The sequence below is a fragment of the Monodelphis domestica genome, chromosome 5 (genome assembly GCF_027887165.1).
Source record: "Monodelphis domestica isolate mMonDom1 chromosome 5, mMonDom1.pri, whole genome shotgun sequence".
Classification (NCBI taxonomy): Eukaryota; Metazoa; Chordata; class Mammalia; order Didelphimorphia; family Didelphidae; genus Monodelphis; species Monodelphis domestica.
This window is the reverse complement of record NC_077231.1, coordinates 264,021,287-264,042,217: the sequence shown is the minus strand read 5'-3', so window position 1 is coordinate 264,042,217 and position 20,931 is coordinate 264,021,287. Positions and strand designations below refer to the sequence as shown.

Genomic DNA, 20,931 nt, shown 5'->3' with positions numbered 1-20,931 from the left:
TTTCAATGAATTGTCAAAATTGAATTTTTGATCCCTAAAAAATAAGTAGTCAGTCTTAAGGATCTTTAAGAAGTTAGTATTTGGAAGTTGGTGGTTAGCATTACCACTACTCTGAGCTTTGTTTCCTCTTATTTTCTTATGGAGAATACATTGATGTACCTTGTTGATTAATTTTGGATTTCAGTTAACACAAGAAAATATCTTTTCTTTTAGGTATTTATAGCAGCAATGATGTAGCAGTATCATTTCCGAATGCAGTATCTGGCTCAGGATCCAGTACTCCTGTTTCCAGTTCTCATTTACCTCCACAGTCTTCTGGTCATTTGCAACAAGTAGGAAGTTTGTCTCCTTCCGCCACATCATCTGTAACCACTGCTGTTGCTACAACTCAGGCAAGTAATTACAGTGATCTACAAGGTCACTGGATTTATTCTTGTCATTAAGTGCCTTTTGTCTCCTTTGAGGGGAACTAATTATTAGCAGGAAAAATTGCCTTATCTCATGATTTGTGCTGACATGGCCATTGGGAAATAATACATATTTCTTGTGTATGTCTTAGGAATCATAGGTTTTTAAAAAGATCATAAGATCATATAGAGCTAGAAAGAACTGGACCAGGAAGAGGGTAAATTAGAAGATTACTTTTTATTTTCTAGGTTCGTTAGTCTCTCAGATTTACCTTGGGTTGACACAAAAATTTTAGTTAATTAATGAAACTTTAAATTCTTTTTTTATTCTAAAACAGTATCAATTCAAAATATTAACCATTTTATGTCTTTTTAGACTTCCTTAGAAACATAGATCATGAATTTCAAACATTTTAAAAATAGAATGTCATCTAGCATTGATACTGATAATGTTAATATTTTGAAGAAAAAATTCTTCTAGCCCAATTGACTTTCAACTAATATTGGAAAACATTTAGTATGATCTAAACCCAGTACAGTATAATGAATGTTTGGACCCTCCTTTTGAATAGTATTTCTTGTCATGACTTAATTATTATACTCAAATCCATGATCTCATTGATTCAAGAGTTTCTTTCAGTGATTCAGGTAAGGTCTCTTCTATGCCAACCCAAACTGTGCCGCTCTTTCATATCTTCAGGGGATCCATACTCTCTGCTAAAGACTCTCTGCTAAATGCTCTCATTCTCCTGGCATTGCAAGGGTAACAGTGGAGAACTCTCTTATCTCTTTTTCTTGCCTTATGAACAGACATAGCAACTGATGAAAGAACGTATGACTTTAGGGGAGAGATAAAAAAAATCATCAAATATGATCTTTTATTGTCTTTGGGGATCATAGATATTTATCTTTTAAGAGCTAAAATTAAAAGTATCAAATGAGAAAAGTTTGGTTTTGATTGAGCATTTAAATGTATGTATATCTAGTAGTCAGGAAAAAATACTTAGAAAGTTTCCCTTCTATACATAAAGCATATTAATGTACTGAACACCAATCACTGTTCTGTAGCTGACATTTTATTAGGACAGTAAAATATGCCATAGAAAACATTTTAAGATCTATCAACACTTGTATATTTCTAAATATGTGAGATTCTTTTTCTTACCTTACAGTTCTACTATACTGGACCATTTATTGAGGGTGGGGGATGGTGTGAGTGACAGGAAAAAACATTGAACTCACTGTCTCATAGGACCTGGAGATTTTAAGGACCTCAGAAATCCACCTAATTTATACTGATCATTGTACAGAAGAGGAAAATGAAGCCTAAAGAGATCATTCCCATGTTAGTAGCAATTTAGTTCATCTCCTTCATCAAAGAGGATAAAAGTGACTTGTCCAACAATTCACAGGGAAGAACTGACAGAGCTGACCATTGGACCTTGTCTTCTGACTTCACATACACAACTTTTCCCACAGCAACACAAAGGCACATATGTAGGACATAGGAGACCCAGGAGTTGAACCCAATAGCAATTTTTTCAGCTGAAACAACAGAATTTTTCAGAGAAAAACAATTTGGAATGTTTGATCACTTCAAAAGTACTAATATACTTTTGGTTTCTATTCTAATGCTGCATGTATTGTATTTACATTTAGGTGAGCCCTTACTTAGAGACTTTTGTAAATAAAAAAATTTTAAAAATACTTAAATAATAGACATTTGGTTGTGATGACAAAACTATAACTAGAAACCTTGTGTTTAAGACATGTAGGGTAGGGTGGAAGAGATCAAGTCAAATGATTTTTGGTGAAGTAGAGAACTGAGGAGGATGGGGAAGGGTAAATTAATGAAATACACTGGAAATAGATGGCAGGGATATCCCATTCTGGGGCTTAGGAAAAGTTTGGTCTGAGTTACTACCTGGGGAAAGGAAAAACCTATGGTGCTTTTAAAATATTGTTGCTAATGAAGTTGTAAGCATAGCTATTTCTGTGCTGGTCAGGGTGCCATTCTGAGTATTTAAGTATTTTGATTTATCACCAGAGTTCTGATATTTCATTCCCTAAATTATATGAAATCAAATGATTACTTTTTAATGTTTTTTAAATGTAAGAATAAATATTACTATTTTCTTAAGGGAAATGATTTACAATATTATTATTCTGTTAAGTGTAAGCATTAATAATAATAAAAAAGACTAGGCCAGTGATGGCGAACCTTTTAGAGATCTCATGTTGTGTCATTGCCACATACCCCTTTCCTCACATAGGGAAGGGCATGCTGGAGAGAGGGAGGGGAGCAGCTCTGCCCAAATCCCTCTGCCTTTCTAGTAACACACCCTGGGGGTAGCAATTGGGGAGGGAGGGTGGCCAAGTGCCCATAGAGAGTGCTCTGCCTGATCCCTTTGGCCACCTGTGTCATAGGTTCACCATCACTGCTCTAGGGGAAAAATTGAATATTAGAACAGAACATGGAAAACCTTATACAAATAGTAGACTTCATGAAAAATAGAATGAGGCAAAGATAATTCACTGAAAATTAATTAGGAAAATGTTAAAGATTAAAGTAAAAGAAAAAATGTAAGATATCCATTTTTCAAAAATAGCAGCAAGTAAATGGGTTATAAGAGAGATAATTTAAGATTCATGGGACTTCCTGAAAACATGAGCCATTATTCAACTTCCTGAAAAACTAGACCCTGTTTCAAGGAGTCATAAAAGAAAACTGCTCAGAGCTTTTAGAATCAGTAGGCAAGATGAGAATAAAAAGAATCCACTAGTCAACTCCTGAAAGGAAACCCAAAGATGAAAGTCTCAGAATGTTAGAGCTAAATTCAGAGCTTCCAGGTCAAAGAAAAAATACTGAATGCATTCAGAAAGAACTTTCAGGGACCAAGGAACCAGAGAGTATCACCCTAAAATTATTACAGCTACAGTAAAAGAGGGGGGAAAAATCTTGAAATACAGTATTCTAAAATGGTGAAAAATTAAGACTTAGAACCAAGATAAATTAACCTATAAAATAGAATCATTCTGGTATGAGGAAAAATAGACCTGTAATAGAATAGAGGACCATCAAGGATTTCTGATGAAAGTACCAGAGATGAGAACATTTTTTTTATTAGTAGGACCAAAATTGAGAGAAACTTAAGAAGGTAAATACATTTGAGCAATTGGAAGTAAATAATATAAGCCAGCCATAACCTAGTAAGCACCAAATATTATCCCATTTGATAATATCTAAATCAAGGTTCCTTCACCTTATTTTTATGTCATGTACCCCTTTGACAGTCTGATGAAACCTGTGGACCCCTTCTCATAATAATGATTTATGGCCTACATTCTTAATTGAAGAAAATGCAAAATTTCACGTAGAGATTAAAGAAAATATAAATGTAATTTTTTTCCAACAAAATTTATGGACCCCAAGTCCTTAGAACCCTTGGCCTAAATTAGATTTAAATGCAAATCTGGGGGTTTTTGTTTGTTTTTTTGGGGGGGGAGGGGGGATACATATGTTGTTTTTTTTTTTCATTTTTTCTCATTTACATGTAAACAAAAATTTTTTTAAAGTTTTCCAAACTCTAGGGGGCATCTAGGTAGCTCAATGGATTGAGAGCCAGGCCTAGAGATGGGAGGCACTGGGTTCAAATCTGGATTCAGCCACCTCCCAGCTGTGTGACCCTGGGCAAGTCACTTGACCCCCATTGCCTAGCCCTTACCACCCTTCTGCCTTGGAGCCAATACACAGTATTGACTCCAAGACGGAAGGTAAGGGCTTAAAAAAAAAAAGTTTTCCAAACTCTGTCCTCTCCTTGAGAAAACTAGCAGTTTGATGGAGATCATACACATGCAGTCAAGCAAAACATTTCCTCATTAATAATATTGCAAAACAGACCAAAAAAACCTACAAAAAGCCAAGAGTAAAAAAGTTTTTAAAATCTGCTTCACTCTGTATTCAGCTCCATCATTTCTCTCTGGAGGTAGATAGTATTTTTTATTGTAAGTCCTTTGGAATTGTCTTGGATCTTTATGTTTTTTGGAATAGCTAGGTTTACATTTGCAGTTGATTATCATACAGTATCACTGTTACTGTGTACAATATTCTTCTGGTTCTACTCATTTCACTTTGAATCAGTTTATAGAAGTCTTGTCAGCTTTTTCTGAGAGCACCCTGCTGATCATTTCTTATAGCACAATAGTATTTCAGCACCCCCATATACCACAGCTTGTTCAGTCATTCCATAGTCATTGATGGCTGTTGCCATAATTCATGTTTGCCAAACACTAGATAACTGTGGCCATTCCCTGCTGTGTCTTGTGTGCTTGCTCTTATTCCCCGGAGCCACAACTCTGTTTCTTAGTCAGGGCTAGCTATATTGGTTGGATGGTTATTGCTATGTAATGAAGTTTTAATCTGATACAGATAAGGGCTTTCTTTTTTTTTTAAACCCTTACCTTCCTTCTTGGAGTCAATACTGTGTATTGGCTCCAAGGCAGAAGGGTGGTGTAAGGGCTAGGCAATGGGGGTCAAGTGACTTGCCTAGGGTCACACAGCTGGGAAGTGTCTGATGCCAGATTTGAACCCAGTGCCTCCCATCTCTAGGCCTGGCTCTCAATCCATTGAGCTACCTAGCTGCCTCCCAAGCCAACTTCTTATGAAAATTTTTAATTGATTCCTTTGATATTATTGACCGTTTGTTCTTCCAAATGAATTTTGTTGTTTTTCTTTTTTCCTAGTTCTATAAAATAATTTTTGGTAGTAATTTGATATGTCACTGAATAAAATTAACTTGGGTAGAATTGTTATTTTTATCATATTAGATTGATCTATCTATGAGCAATTAATATTTTTCCTAGTTGTTTAGATCTCACTTTATTTGTGTGAAAAGTGTTTTATAATTGTGTTCATATAGTGTCTGGGTTTATGTTGGTAGGTAGACTCAAGAATTTTATATTATCTACAGTTAATTTAAATTTTTCTATCTCTGCTGGACTTTGATAATATATAGAAATGCTGATGATTAAATGGTCTTGTTTTATAAACTACAACTTTGCTTGTGTTGTTGATTATTTGAACTGATTTTTACCTGATCCTCTAGGATTCTCCTAGATGATATCATATCTTCTGAAGAGAGTTGTTCCCTTGCTGCCTATTCTAATTTTCCTTCAATTACTTTTTCTTAATGCTGTATTTAGTTACAGTATTGAATAATAGTTTTAACAGGCATCCTTGCTTCATCCTTGATCTTATGGGGAAGGCTTCTAACTTATCCTCATTACAGATAATACTTGTTGATGGTTTTTAGATTAATGTTAGTTACCATTTTAAGGAAAGTTCAATTCCTGTAATTCTAGTGTTTTCTGATAGGAATGAGTGTTGTATTTTGTCACAAGCTTTTTCTGCATCTATTGAGATAATTGTATGATTTTTGTTGTTGATGTGGTTAATAATGCTTATGGTTTTCCTAATACATAACTAGCCTTGCATTCATGGGATAAATCTTACTAGGTCATATTATATGATCTTTGTGACATCTTGATGTTATCTCCTTGCTAATCTTTTATTTTTAAAATTTGCTTTAATGTTGGTTAGTTTTTTAAAAATAGTTTATATAATTTTGGGGTTGATCATTCCTTAAATGTTTGGTAGAATTAATTTATAAATTCATCTGTTCCCGGGGATTTTTTTTTTTTTTAGGGAGATCATTTATGGCTTTTCCAAGATAGGGCTATTTAGGTATTCTATTTCCTCTTCCCTTAATCTGGGCAATTTAGTTTTATAAATATTAATTTATTTCACTTAGTTTGCAGATTTATTGGAATGCAATTGGGCAACATAGCTCCTAATAATTGCTTTAACTTCCTTTTCATTGGTGTTGTATTACCCTCTTCATTTTTTGGTACTAGTAATTTGGTTTTCTTTTTTTTTTTAAATCAAATTAAATAGTGATTTATCTTTTTTTTTTTTCATAAAACCAGCTCCTAGTTTTATTAGTTCAGTTGGTTTTTGTTTTGTTTTGTTTTTGTTTTTGTTTTTTAGCTTTCTATTTTATTAATCTCTATTGATTTTCAGCATTTCAATTTTGGTGTTTAATTGGAGGTTTAAAATTCATTTTCTACTTTTTTTTAGTTACTTGCTCAATTCATTGATCTCATTTTTCTCTAAATAATTGATGTAAGTGTTTAGAGATATAAATTTTCTCCCAAGTACTGCTTTGGCTCCATCCCATAAATTTTTATATATTGTCTCAATGATGTCCCTTTAATGAAATCGTTTATTGTTTCTATAATTTGTTCTTTGACCCATTTTTTGTTCTTTTTTTTTTAAGCCCCATCTTAGATTCAAGATTATATATTGGTTTCAAGGTAGAAGAGTTGTAAGGGCTAGACAATGGGGGTTAAATGACTTGCCCAGGGTCACACAGCTAGGAAGTGCCTGAGGCAAGGACCTCAAGTCTCTTTCTAGGCCTGGCTCTCAGTCTACTGAACTGTCTAGCTACCCTTCCATTCATTTTATAGGATTAGGCTATTTAGTATGTAATTAATTACTTTAATCCTTTCTGTAACAACTCTAGGACAAAAGGGCAAGGTCTAGGCAATTGGTATTAAATGACAACCAGGGTCACACAGTGTCTCAGTGTCTGTGGCCAGGTTTGAACCTAGTTCTTCCTGACTCCAGGACTTGTGCTCTATCCACTAAGCCCTAAGCCACCTAGCTACTTCTCTAACTAATTTTTGATGTTTCCATAATCCTTTATTGAACACACACATATATTTAATTGTAATATAAACTGAAAAGGATCTATTTATTTTGTTTTTCTGCATTTGGTTGTGAGATTTTTATGCCTTAATATATGTAATACATGGTTATTTTTTTGTGAAGGTGCCATATACCATATAAACACTTGTTTAGTTTTCTCCAGAGGGCTGTTATAACTTAACTTTTCTTCTTCCTTCTTTAAATTTTATTTTGTCAATTTAGAACATTATTCTTTGGTTACAAGAATCATATTACTTCCTTCCCTCCCTCCCCTTCACTCACCCTTCCCCTAGCTGACACACAGTTCCTCTAGGTATTGCATGTGTCCTTGATCAGAACCTATTTCCATGTTGTTGATGTTTGCACTAAGATGATCATTTAGAGTCTACATCCCCTAACTATATCCCCTTCAATCCATGTAATCAAGCAGTTTTTTGTTTGTTTTTGTGTGTTTTTTTCTTTCTTTTTTTTTGGTGTTTTTACTCCTACAGTTTTTCCTCTGAATGTGAATAGTGCTTTTTCTCGTAAATCCCTCAGAGTTATAACTTAAGTTTTCTAAAATGCTATTCCTCTCCTTAATTTTTTCTTTTTTAAAAAGAGTTTAATCTAGCTCAGAGAAGGGGAGAAAGTTGAAATCCCCAACTAGTAAAGTTTTACTGTCCATTTTTTCCCGTAGCTCATTTAACTTTTCTTTGAAGAATTTGGATTCTATAGAAGTGCATATATTAATAGAGAAGAGAATTCGTCCCTCCAAAATCCCTCTTGTCTTCAAGGGTCACAGAAAACTAAACCAAAGAAACTTAGGGTTTGGATGTGGGTTTAAAATGTTCTTTGGTAATAAAGAATGAAAGAAAAAAAGGAAGAAAAGATACCTTTTGAGTAATTTGGAAGAATGGGAAGGAAAGGTGGGGGAATGTGAGGCATCTTTATGAACCCCAGTCTTACCTGACCAAGCAAAGGATGACTGAATACATACACCTGTTCAAAGAGTTTGGTATAGAAATACATGGAATTCAACAGAGAAACTAGTGGGGATAGGGAGTGTTAAGCAAGGATTAAGTTATAGAGTATAGAGTTTGAGAAGGAATTGTTACAAGCAAAACAACTTTCATCTTACTGTGGGAAGATTACAAAAGAAAATGTAAAAACTTGTCATCAAGGTCTGGGCCTGGTAAAGAAAGAATGGATAGTGGAATGAATCAGACCACTTCTATCATCTGAAGTGAAAATAAATACAAAATTAGTCATTTACCCCTAAAAGTACGGTACATACAATACTGAAGGGAACCAGAGTATAAAAATAAGATCTTTACAAGATGTACAAATGATAAGTGTAATGGAGCTGGAGAAGAATTTATTTTGTTTCAGGCAGACTTTTTTTTTCTAATTACAAATTGTGATTTCTAAGACAAGGCAACATTAAAAATAAAGATGGCTAGCCTCAGACACTTCCCAGCTGTGTGACCCTGGGCAAGTCACTTGACCCCCATTGCCTAGCCCTTACCACCCTTCTGCCTTGGAGCCAATACACAGTATTGACTCCAAGACGGAAGGTAAGGGCTTAAAAAAAAAAAGTTTTCCAAACTCTGTCCTCTCCTTGAGAAAACTAGCAGTTTGATGGAGATCATACACATGCAGTCAAGCAAAACATTTCCTCATTAATAATATTGCAAAACAGACCAAAAAAACCTACAAAAAGCCAAGAGTAAAAAAGTTTTTAAAATCTGCTTCACTCTGTATTCAGCTCCATCATTTCTCTCTGGAGGTAGATAGTATTTTTTATTGTAAGTCCTTTGGAATTGTCTTGGATCTTTATGTTTTTTGGAATAGCTAGGTTTACATTTGCAGTTGATTATCATACAGTATCACTGTTACTGTGTACAATATTCTTCTGGTTCTACTCATTTCACTTTGAATCAGTTTATAGAAGTCTTGTCAGCTTTTTCTGAGAGCACCCTGCTGATCATTTCTTATAGCACAATAGTATTTCAGCACCCCCATATACCACAGCTTGTTCAGTCATTCCATAGTCATTGATGGCTGTTGCCATAATTCATGTTTGCCAAACACTAGATAACTGTGGCCATTCCCTGCTGTGTCTTGTGTGCTTGCTCTTATTCCCCGGAGCCACAACTCTGTTTCTTAGTCAGGGCTAGCTATATTGGTTGGATGGTTATTGCTATGTAATGAAGTTTTAATCTGATACAGATAAGGGCTTTCTTTTTTTTTTAAACCCTTACCTTCCTTCTTGGAGTCAATACTGTGTATTGGCTCCAAGGCAGAAGGGTGGTGTAAGGGCTAGGCAATGGGGGTCAAGTGACTTGCCTAGGGTCACACAGCTGGGAAGTGTCTGATGCCAGATTTGAACCCAGTGCCTCCCATCTCTAGGCCTGGCTCTCAATCCATTGAGCTACCTAGCTGCCTCCCAAGCCAACTTCTTATGAAAATTTTTAATTGATTCCTTTGATATTATTGACCGTTTGTTCTTCCAAATGAATTTTGTTGTTTTTCTTTTTTCCTAGTTCTATAAAATAATTTTTGGTAGTAATTTGATATGTCACTGAATAAAATTAACTTGGGTAGAATTGTTATTTTTATCATATTAGATTGATCTATCTATGAGCAATTAATATTTTTCCTAGTTGTTTAGATCTCACTTTATTTGTGTGAAAAGTGTTTTATAATTGTGTTCATATAGTGTCTGGGTTTATGTTGGTAGGTAGACTCAAGAATTTTATATTATCTACAGTTAATTTAAATTTTTCTATCTCTGCTGGACTTTGATAATATATAGAAATGCTGATGATTAAATGGTCTTGTTTTATAAACTACAACTTTGCTTGTGTTGTTGATTATTTGAACTGATTTTTACCTGATCCTCTAGGATTCTCCTAGATGATATCATATCTTCTGAAGAGAGTTGTTCCCTTGCTGCCTATTCTAATTTTCCTTCAATTACTTTTTCTTAATGCTGTATTTAGTTACAGTATTGAATAATAGTTTTAACAGGCATCCTTGCTTCATCCTTGATCTTATGGGGAAGGCTTCTAACTTATCCTCATTACAGATAATACTTGTTGATGGTTTTTAGATTAATGTTAGTTACCATTTTAAGGAAAGTTCAATTCCTGTAATTCTAGTGTTTTCTGATAGGAATGAGTGTTGTATTTTGTCACAAGCTTTTTCTGCATCTATTGAGATAATTGTATGATTTTTGTTGTTGATGTGGTTAATAATGCTTATGGTTTTCCTAATACATAACTAGCCTTGCATTCATGGGATAAATCTTACTAGGTCATATTATATGATCTTTGTGACATCTTGATGTTATCTCCTTGCTAATCTTTTATTTTTAAAATTTGCTTTAATGTTGGTTAGTTTTTTAAAAATAGTTTATATAATTTTGGGGTTGATCATTCCTTAAATGTTTGGTAGAATTAATTTATAAATTCATCTGTTCCCGGGGATTTTTTTTTTTTTTAGGGAGATCATTTATGGCTTTTCCAAGATAGGGCTATTTAGGTATTCTATTTCCTCTTCCCTTAATCTGGGCAATTTAGTTTTATAAATATTAATTTATTTCACTTAGTTTGCAGATTTATTGGAATGCAATTGGGCAACATAGCTCCTAATAATTGCTTTAACTTCCTTTTCATTGGTGTTGTATTACCCTCTTCATTTTTTGGTACTAGTAATTTGGTTTTCTTTTTTTTTTAAATCAAATTAAATAGTGATTTATCTTTTTTTTTTTTCATAAAACCAGCTCCTAGTTTTATTAGTTCAGTTGGTTTTTGTTTTGTTTTGTTTTTGTTTTTGTTTTTTAGCTTTCTATTTTATTAATCTCTATTGATTTTCAGCATTTCAATTTTGGTGTTTAATTGGAGGTTTAAAATTCATTTTCTACTTTTTTTTAGTTACTTGCTCAATTCATTGATCTCATTTTTCTCTAAATAATTGATGTAAGTGTTTAGAGATATAAATTTTCTCCCAAGTACTGCTTTGGCTCCATCCCATAAATTTTTATATATTGTCTCAATGATGTCCCTTTAATGAAATCGTTTATTGTTTCTATAATTTGTTCTTTGACCCATTTTTTGTTCTTTTTTTTTTAAGCCCCATCTTAGATTCAAGATTATATATTGGTTTCAAGGTAGAAGAGTTGTAAGGGCTAGACAATGGGGGTTAAATGACTTGCCCAGGGTCACACAGCTAGGAAGTGCCTGAGGCAAGGACCTCAAGTCTCTTTCTAGGCCTGGCTCTCAGTCTACTGAACTGTCTAGCTACCCTTCCATTCATTTTATAGGATTAGGCTATTTAGTATGTAATTAATTACTTTAATCCTTTCTGTAACAACTCTAGGACAAAAGGGCAAGGTCTAGGCAATTGGTATTAAATGACAACCAGGGTCACACAGTGTCTCAGTGTCTGTGGCCAGGTTTGAACCTAGTTCTTCCTGACTCCAGGACTTGTGCTCTATCCACTAAGCCCTAAGCCACCTAGCTACTTCTCTAACTAATTTTTGATGTTTCCATAATCCTTTATTGAACACACACATATATTTAATTGTAATATAAACTGAAAAGGATCTATTTATTTTGTTTTTCTGCATTTGGTTGTGAGATTTTTATGCCTTAATATATGTAATACATGGTTATTTTTTTGTGAAGGTGCCATATACCATATAAACACTTGTTTAGTTTTCTCCAGAGGGCTGTTATAACTTAACTTTTCTTCTTCCTTCTTTAAATTTTATTTTGTCAATTTAGAACATTATTCTTTGGTTACAAGAATCATATTACTTCCTTCCCTCCCTCCCCTTCACTCACCCTTCCCCTAGCTGACACACAGTTCCTCTAGGTATTGCATGTGTCCTTGATCAGAACCTATTTCCATGTTGTTGATGTTTGCACTAAGATGATCATTTAGAGTCTACATCCCCTAACTATATCCCCTTCAATCCATGTAATCAAGCAGTTTTTTGTTTGTTTTTGTGTGTTTTTTTTCTTTCTTTTTTTTTGGTGTTTTTACTCCTACAGTTTTTCCTCTGAATGTGAATAGTGCTTTTTCTCGTAAATCCCTCAGAGTTATAACTTAAGTTTTCTAAAATGCTATTCCTCTCCTTAATTTTTTCTTTTTTAAAAAGAGTTTAATCTAGCTCAGAGAAGGGGAGAAAGTTGAAATCCCCAACTAGTAAAGTTTTACTGTCCATTTTTTCCCGTAGCTCATTTAACTTTTCTTTGAAGAATTTGGATTCTATAGAAGTGCATATATTAATAGAGAAGAGAATTCGTCCCTCCAAAATCCCTCTTGTCTTCAAGGGTCACAGAAAACTAAACCAAAGAAACTTAGGGTTTGGATGTGGGTTTAAAATGTTCTTTGGTAATAAAGAATGAAAGAAAAAAAGGAAGAAAAGATACCTTTTGAGTAATTTGGAAGAATGGGAAGGAAAGGTGGGGGAATGTGAGGCATCTTTATGAACCCCAGTCTTACCTGACCAAGCAAAGGATGACTGAATACATACACCTGTTCAAAGAGTTTGGTATAGAAATACATGGAATTCAACAGAGAAACTAGTGGGGATAGGGAGTGTTAAGCAAGGATTAAGTTATAGAGTATAGAGTTTGAGAAGGAATTGTTACAAGCAAAACAACTTTCATCTTACTGTGGGAAGATTACAAAAGAAAATGTAAAAACTTGTCATCAAGGTCTGGGCCTGGTAAAGAAAGAATGGATAGTGGAATGAATCAGACCACTTCTATCATCTGAAGTGAAAATAAATACAAAATTAGTCATTTACCCCTAAAAGTACGGTACATACAATACTGAAGGGAACCAGAGTATAAAAATAAGATCTTTACAAGATGTACAAATGATAAGTGTAATGGAGCTGGAGAAGAATTTATTTTGTTTCAGGCAGACTTTTTTTTCTAATTACAAATTGTGATTTCTAAGACAAGGCAACATTAAAAATAAAGATGGCTAGCCTCAGACACTTCCCAGCTGTGTGACCCTGGGCAAGTCACTTGACCCCCATTGCCTAGCCCTTACCACTCTTCTGCCTTGGAGCCAATGCACAATCTTTACTCCAAGAAGGAAGGTAAGGCCTTTAAAACCCCAACAAATAAATAATTACATAAAGATGGCTAAAGGAGATAAGCAGGAAAAACTACATAATGCCCAAAGATACTTTTTATAGTAGAAAAGAATTAGAAACCATGATTTCTCTTCTTAATTAGGGCATCACTGAGCAAAATATGATATGTAAGTGTAATGTAATATTGTTTTGTTGTAAGAAATAATGGAAGGACTGGGTTCAGAGAAATTTTTTAAAAATGTGTAGGAACCCAGTGAGTAGAATTATCAGAACCAGGAGAATTATTTTTATACCATGACTATTGCTGTGTAACTGAAGGTATCTTTGAAAGACTTAAAAAAAATTCTGATTGATGCCTAAAGCCAAAGATGAATGATGAAGTCTGCACCAATTCCACCTCTTGACAGAAAGGTGATTGACTAGAAGTGCAAAATGATATTAATTTTTCAGACTCGTACAGAATATGGATTTATTTTGCTTGATTATATATATTTGTTGTTATGAGAGACCTTTTATTGGGGGGGGGGTCATAATGACGCTGGGAAAGAATAGAAGAAAGATTTTAGACCTAGAGAGATCAGAAGAGGACATAGGAAAAGTAGGCAACATTAATATAGACTTTAGAAAATCAACATACTCTCTACATAATGGATTTCACAGTGTAAACAATTCATTTTCCTGTTCATGTAAATATTTGTTGAAAGGAAATCATGTGTATTCAAAGAAAATTTAAAAAAAACAAGGGGTCTTCTAACAGTAATTTGTGAATTCTATATAACTGGACATGAAATACAGTTTAAAGCAAGTCCCACAATCTTATTAAATTTTTCGTGCCTTTTTTAAAGCCTTATTTACTAACCTTGTTCTAGGCCACATTCTCATCTCTCCTATCCTTATTTCACAGCTCATGTCAAATTATCCTGTCCCTTCCCCATGTCAAAATGGAGCCCATTTCTGATTTTTTTTGTTTGTTTTGAGCTCCCTTCTTCAGGGCTCCTGTTTTAGCGGCAGCAGCGCCCCACCTGGCCCTTCTGGGGCACTGCGGACCCCGCCCTGTGTTCTTCCCTCAACCCATCCTGAAGTGGAATCCTGGAAGGAGCCCCAAGGCTCTTTGCTGGGCCCCCATGTTTACCACAGTTCCTTTCCCACTCCACAAAGTTCTTCCAGACCTCTTTTCCTCTGCCCACTCTACTGGTCTTTCTTTTCAGGATCCAGAGCCCTCTTCCCCATGGAAGAGCGCTTTCTACCCTGTATCCCCCTTCCCTTTGGCTGGCTCAGGCATTAGCAGCATGACCCTGGGCAAGTCACTTCTCTTTGGATCTATTCCATTTTCCTTCTTTGTAAAATGGGGGTAATAACGGCTGCCTTCCTGGGTGGTTGTATGGATCAAATTGGATAAGATTTATAAAGCATTTAGCCCTGTGCAAGCCTTTCCTTTCCTTCTTTCCCTCTCTGTTTAAGACATTACTCTTTCCAGTAGCCCGGATCGAGGGGGCATGTTCTTGAACCCTTCCCTCTTGTCCCGCTACTCCAGTCAGTCCCACATCCTGCCTCTTCTGCCCCTTCTTCCTATTCACACGCCACGCCAGCTGTTGGTCCCAGGCCCCATTATGGGGTCACTGAATTATTGCCGCAGTTGGGCTCCATGACCTGGCCGCCCCTTGCCCCAGACTGGAAGTTCTCTAGCTTCTTAAACACTGTGCAGCAGCCTGCTCTGTGGTGTCTTGGGCTTCCTGGAAGATCTTCCCTATACTTTCTTACACTCAAGACTATCTCCCACCTCGGAGCCTTTGCCAGAGTGCTGCTCCTCTTCCTCTTGACTTCATAGGCCCCCTCCAGTGGAAGGTGCCACCCCGCCCCTCCCTGGCCCCGCCCTCGGCCCCCCCTGCCTGACTGCTCTGGGGATTGCTTGTCTCTGGGATTCTGATCCCGCCCCGGGGGCTGAGCTCTCCTGTGGCCTTCTTGCCCTCCCTCTGCCTTTTCTGCTCCTCCGCAGCCCCTCCCAGAAACTTTGGGGGGATTTCTTGGCCTTGAGAGCCCTGCTGTGGGCCTGAGGACTGTGAGGAGAGAAGCTTGCACTAACAGAGGCGAAGAGGCACCGGCTCTCTGCTAAACAAGTTCCTGGAGGGGTGTCTGCAGTGCCCCTGGCTCCGGGAGTGCTGGGGCCCGGGCCCGGGCACTCCCCTCCTGGGCCCGGAGGAAAAGGCCCGCATGGTGGGGGACAAGAAGGCCCACTCGGTTGAGGTGGAGGCCTCTCGGTGTGGCAGGGACCGTTTAGAGACAGGATTCCGAGGAGGCCCCTGGGAGCTTCTAAAAGGAGTCCGAGGCCTTCTGGGGTCGTGCCCCGGACTTTGGGCCAGAACGTGCCGGGGACAGCTGGGGCCTGCTACGGGGAGGCTCTCCAGATGGGGAGATGCCAGGAGACTGACCGATGGGGAGAAGGCAGAGTTGTCACGCTTCCAAGCTAGGCCTGCTTTCTTGGCGGGGAGCCCCACGTATGTCACTGAGAAATACAGCTGAAGAATATTCCCTTGTATTGGGAAGGAAGGAGCAGTGTGTAGGCCCAAGGCCAGCACATCCCCTGGCAAGGCAATTAAGTGACACAGCAGGGCACAAGTTCAAATCCAGACTCAGATACTTCCCAGCTTGGTGACCCTGAGCAAGTCACTTACCCTCCTCCTCCCTTGTCTCCCATGAATAAAAGAATGCCTGCCTTCCGCTGTGGTTGTGAGGATCACGTGAGATCATTTTTGCAAACCATAACATGATCTTGGAAGGGTGACTAGTATTAGCACTGTGTACTGCATGGGTAGGAACTGGGATACTACCAGGCCACTCAGCCGTTCAGGGAAAGAAGGGGACTCAGTTACCTCCTAGACTCGAGATGGAGGACCCTCTAGACACAGGCCCCATGTTTTCCTCTCCTGCCAGGGCAGAGGGGCCTTCCGGTGCTGTGGCCTTGGGGAGGCATCGTGGAGGTCAGGATCCCCTACTTCTGGAGAAGAGATCTGAAACCCCTTCTCTGTCTCTCTCTGTACCCCCTCCCCCCCATCTCTCTCCTTTACCTTAAGCAAAAGTTTCTCTCCCAATCGCCTCCTGTTTTTTCAACTCTTACCTCCAAGCCATCCGTTCCATAGTAGAAGAGCAGTAAGGGATGGGCAATGGGAGGTAAGTGACTTGCCCAGGGTCACCCAGTAAGGACCTGTCTGAGGCCAGATTCAAATCTAGGACCTCCTGTCTTCTGGCCTGGCTCTCCATTCACTGAACCTTCTCTCGAAGTATCCTCTTCCACCTGATGCTTCTCCTTTACCTGCCTGAAGCTTTCATTATGATGTTCCAACCATCCAAAGCTCCAAAGGGCAAATGATTCCCTTTTCCCCCACTCAGTCCAAAGATACTTGTGAAGAGTGCTGCCTTGTCTACGCGGCTCCATAGTCCGTGCGTGCAGAGGCGGCTCCATAGAGAGAGGGGCAGGGAGACCCTGGCCAAGGCGCCTCGCGGAAAGGCCTTGGCTTCCTCCTCCATAAATGCTCTCAAGACTGGGGGCCCTTCGAAGGGCTGTGGACAGGCTTACAGAAAAATGGAGACCCTGCGCCAGTCATTGTTCCCTTCCACTTGATGGCTGCGCTTCTGATTTAGAAGGGACTCCCATTCATTCAGATGAGTGTCAGGGTAGATAGGCCGGCCTTCCTGGCCCTTTTTTCCCTCTTCTTGTGGTGAGCTGTCTCCCAGAGGGTACTTGTGTACAAGTGTCTCCTGGCACACACCTGGAGAGTTCTGGGGCCCTCTTTGTGCCCAGAGAAAGAGCAGATCTGGGCTGGCTAGAAAGACTTGACACGGTCCACCGCTTCCACATGTCCGCTCCATCATTTCCTAGTGCTCAGGCGAGGCGAGGTGGCCTGGCTCATGGCAGAGCGTGGGGCTCTCGGTGCTGCCTCTGATGCCTTCCCTCCCTCGGCCCAGCCAGCTCTTCCATTCTGTCCTAAGGGAAGTAGAACAGGACATGACAGGGAAGATGGAGCAGCTCGCGTTTAGGATGGATCGCATTGCTCCAGCACGACGCCTTTGGGGATGCTGGTTGGGGTTGGAGGGTGTCCTGGAGGAATGCTGCAAACAGGGTTTGGATTATTTCTATCAGAGGTGTTCTTAGGTAGAATACCCAGCACCCCACCTCCAGCGGGGGGAGCACCAGTTCTGTCCACACTGGACTTGGCTGCAGTGACTTGGCCAAGGCTACAGAGCCCAGAGCTGAATATGGAAGGAACATGAATTAGCTCTGTTCAAATGAACTCCAGAGATACTATGTCTCTTCTCCTGAAGGAAATACAATTATTTCATTATCTGTCTTCCTGATAGGGCTAAGTTTGACCAGACAGAAATGGAGAGGATTGTGTGGTCCCTTAGACAAATGTTGGACATGAGGTGACTTTTTAAATCTCCAAACACATCTTACCAGTAAATCGTTTTAGTCATTTATTATTTGTGCACATAGTTTTTTCTTGCGATCATAAAGTTCTTAAAGGCATGGATTTTTTTTTTTGAGAATCCCATAGTGCTTTTCATAGTCACACAGATATTAAATTTGATGTATAGGCAAATTGCAGCTTTAGTGTTTCTGCTCTGTATGCTTGAGATCCCTTACAGTTTCAATTACAGAAGTTATTCTCTTTTCCCGAGCTATTTATGTAAGAGTCTTAATGATAGACTGATAAAATGATTGTAACAGTTATGATAATTGTGTAATTATATAAGGAAAAGAAGAGGCACTAAATCCTTGCCCCTGCGATTCTGATTGTCATTTCCACAGCCCCTTCCCAACCCGCACACACAGGAGCAAAGAACTTGTCTAAGCTACCCCGAAGCCCAGGCTTGCCCAGCCTGGGGTGGCTGTCCCCGAGGGGTCTCTGCTGCACACACTGGGGAAGGGAGGGAGAGACCTGAGAGGGACTGATTTAAGCTGGGCTTGCTTGTGTCCTTTTTTGGTAGCAAGGTCAGGGCACTCGGGAATACGGTTCCAGAAGAGAGAAAGCAAAAGGATAAGTGAGGGAATCCCTAAGACGTCCTTTTATTTCTCTTAATTAAATGAAGAGTTCTCTGTTGACATCTTTTTTTATCACTGGACAAAAGCTCCCACTAACATTCTCCAAGTGCATTTCTTTCATTTCACTCTTTACACAAAGTCTGTTTTAATTACTCTCTGGTTACTTCCAGGCTGAATTAAGCAAAAATCTCATCTCTTCTCTTTCATTATGGCTATGGGTTGGGGGGGAGGGGGATGGGGAAGGAGGCAATGAAGAGGAATTTGCAGCCAGAGGGAAAATTCCCTGTAACATGTGACTCTACTCAAGAACAAAGAAAGAAATCTTAGTTGCTGGTAATCCTGGATTCCTTCAAATTAAAATCTCTGCTGTTTCTCCCTAGTCTCCTTCCTGGAGTGGGGGCTCCTCCAACTCCCCTGGCCAGCTTGCCCGAGAGGGGAGAGGCCATGGGGCAGAGGCATGTGGAGAAGTTGGCCTTCTGCTTGGCAGAAGGCCGCCTGCCTCCTCCCGAGGCTTATCTGGTCCTGCTCTAGCAACACTGACCTCTGGTAGTAGAGCTCAGGGTAAAGCTACTTCAGTTTTGCTGAGGAGACAATAGTCCTGGGGCCAAATGCCGCCCGCCAGAAAGGTGGTGGCCCCTCCAAGGTGGAGGAGGGGCTGCCCCCAGGCGCCGGGGATGGCCCCTAGGAAGCTACCCACTCCTTGGGGACCCAACTTTCCCTTAGGGTCTGCCCCTTGTTTTAGCTGGGTGCTCCTTCCTTAAAGGGGGCATCTCCCTGCCTTCCGGCACAGGTACATGGAGGCCTGAGGCCAACGGGTTTTGTTTGTTTAGGAAAAACTTGTTCAACTTAAATAGCTTTTCCTTACATTTTTATTGCCTAATGAGAGCAGCCATTCTTCCGGGGCTGGCCAGGCGCCAGCAGGTTAGAGATTCAGAGGTCATTCTTGATCTTTGTGCACTTGGTTTAAAGAAAAACAGACCAGCCTGTGTTTGGCATCTCTGCCACTATTAGAAAAGTGAGTGTGCAAACTGGGGAGGGAAGGGGGCGGGGAAGCGGGGGGGGGGGGATTTAAATAGGCCCCCGTGATTGGTTCGCTGCCTTTCCTAGGCAAGGCCCTGAGGAGGTGGCAGGCAGGGGGCTGGGGAGGCCAGGGGAAAAATGACTGAGCAGAAAATGGCCTTGAGTCTCTGGAGAGCTGGCTCTCCGCCCGTCTCCAAAACTTACCTGTTCAATATGTTTGTTAGGCTTCTTTTGAAGCTTTAATGAATGACCAATTCAAAAAAAGGTGCTATTTCCTTCCCTAGTCCTCCACCCGCCATAGAGCTACCAGGATAACAATTGCAGTTTCACAGAATTGGAAGATAGAGTGGCTTCTAGCCTTGTTTCTTAATGATTTGATCTGCCCTAGTTGTACAGTGGGCAGAGGTATAAATTAGTTTCTGTAGGTGTGCCATTAATTTTTCATTTTGCCTTTCAAATCCCACTGTTTCCCAGTTACATTCATTCTTGCCTGTCTTCGGGAGCTTGCAAGTGCTGTTGTTTGAAGGGATTTTTAAAAATTAGTGAATTTAAGGCTGAATTTAATTTTTAAAAATACTTCATTAAGGGGCTACTTTTTGGGGTTTGCTTTTGGATAGAATCTTGATATAGATATGTATATACCTTTATGTAATCTAAATTGTCTGTTTCCTCCACATGGTACTATCGGAACAAAGGAGATAGGATTCCCAGGTCTTAAATTGGATGAAGGAAATTTAAGAGGTTTACCTGATGTGGAATAGATGTGGACATCAAAGAGTTTCTTTGGCAGAATTTTTGGTTCCTAAGGTTCTTGAGTTTACACTAAGACTTTTATTACATATTCTTTGTATGTTTTTTATTTTAGCAGGTTTCTGATTGATTTATATGTTTACACAGTTTTAGATAAAGTGAATTAAGAACTGTTTAATCCTACATTTGTGAAAGTATCTTTACTCAGAGTGTCTTAAAACTTTGATAAAATTTGTTCAAGCTCAGGATGTATATTTAAATTTTCACTAAGGATATTTTTGTAATAATTTTGGCAAATGTCTTGATTAATGGTTGAAGTTATAGAAACAGAACTGTACCATTAAGAATATGGCTGGTCTGTGCAAACTTTGAAAGGAAAACTGTACTGTGTTGTTTTGTTTCCTTCTCTGGAGCTGACATGGTGTAAAAGGTGGAGGCCTCAGAGAAGCAGCTTATTAGGAAAAGTAAAACATCCTTCCCCTTTTTAGAAAGAGGGAGATACATCAGATGATTTTTATCATGAGTGAGTTAGACGTCCCATGCACATGAACCCAAACCAGAATGTCTATATATGCAGAATCACAATTCTTCTAAAAGCATGTGTTTTAAAAATATAAAAATGGACACATAAGAGCTTGTGGTATCAGTAGCCTTGTAGCATCCCATTTTACTTACATTGTGTGTTGCTTTAAAAATAAGATTACAGAGATTATTCCTGGTAATAGTTTTGTTTTTTGCTTTTTTTGGTGGGGTTGGGGGGTGGAACCATGGTTTACTTTCTCATAAATCAGTTGTTTAAAAGTTAAGGTAGTTAGCTTTCTGGGGATGTTAACTTTCAAAAACCTTCTAACAG

The 20,931-nt window shown here is 38.8% G+C and overlaps 1 protein-coding gene across 16 annotated transcripts in view; it reads left to right on the top strand.

The window, feature by feature from the left end:
- The window catches only part of MLLT10 (MLLT10 histone lysine methyltransferase DOT1L cofactor), a 271,323-nt gene that overhangs the window by 212,298 nt on the left and 38,094 nt on the right, over positions 1 to 20,931 (top strand). For all 16 annotated transcript variants that reach the window (XM_016426362.2, XM_007504883.2, XM_016426361.2 and 13 more), the window contains one exon: positions 214 to 392. In XM_016426362.2, the coding sequence (XP_016281848.1) occupies positions 214 to 392 (179 nt within the window). The remainder of the gene's footprint in view (positions 1 to 213; positions 393 to 20,931) is intronic.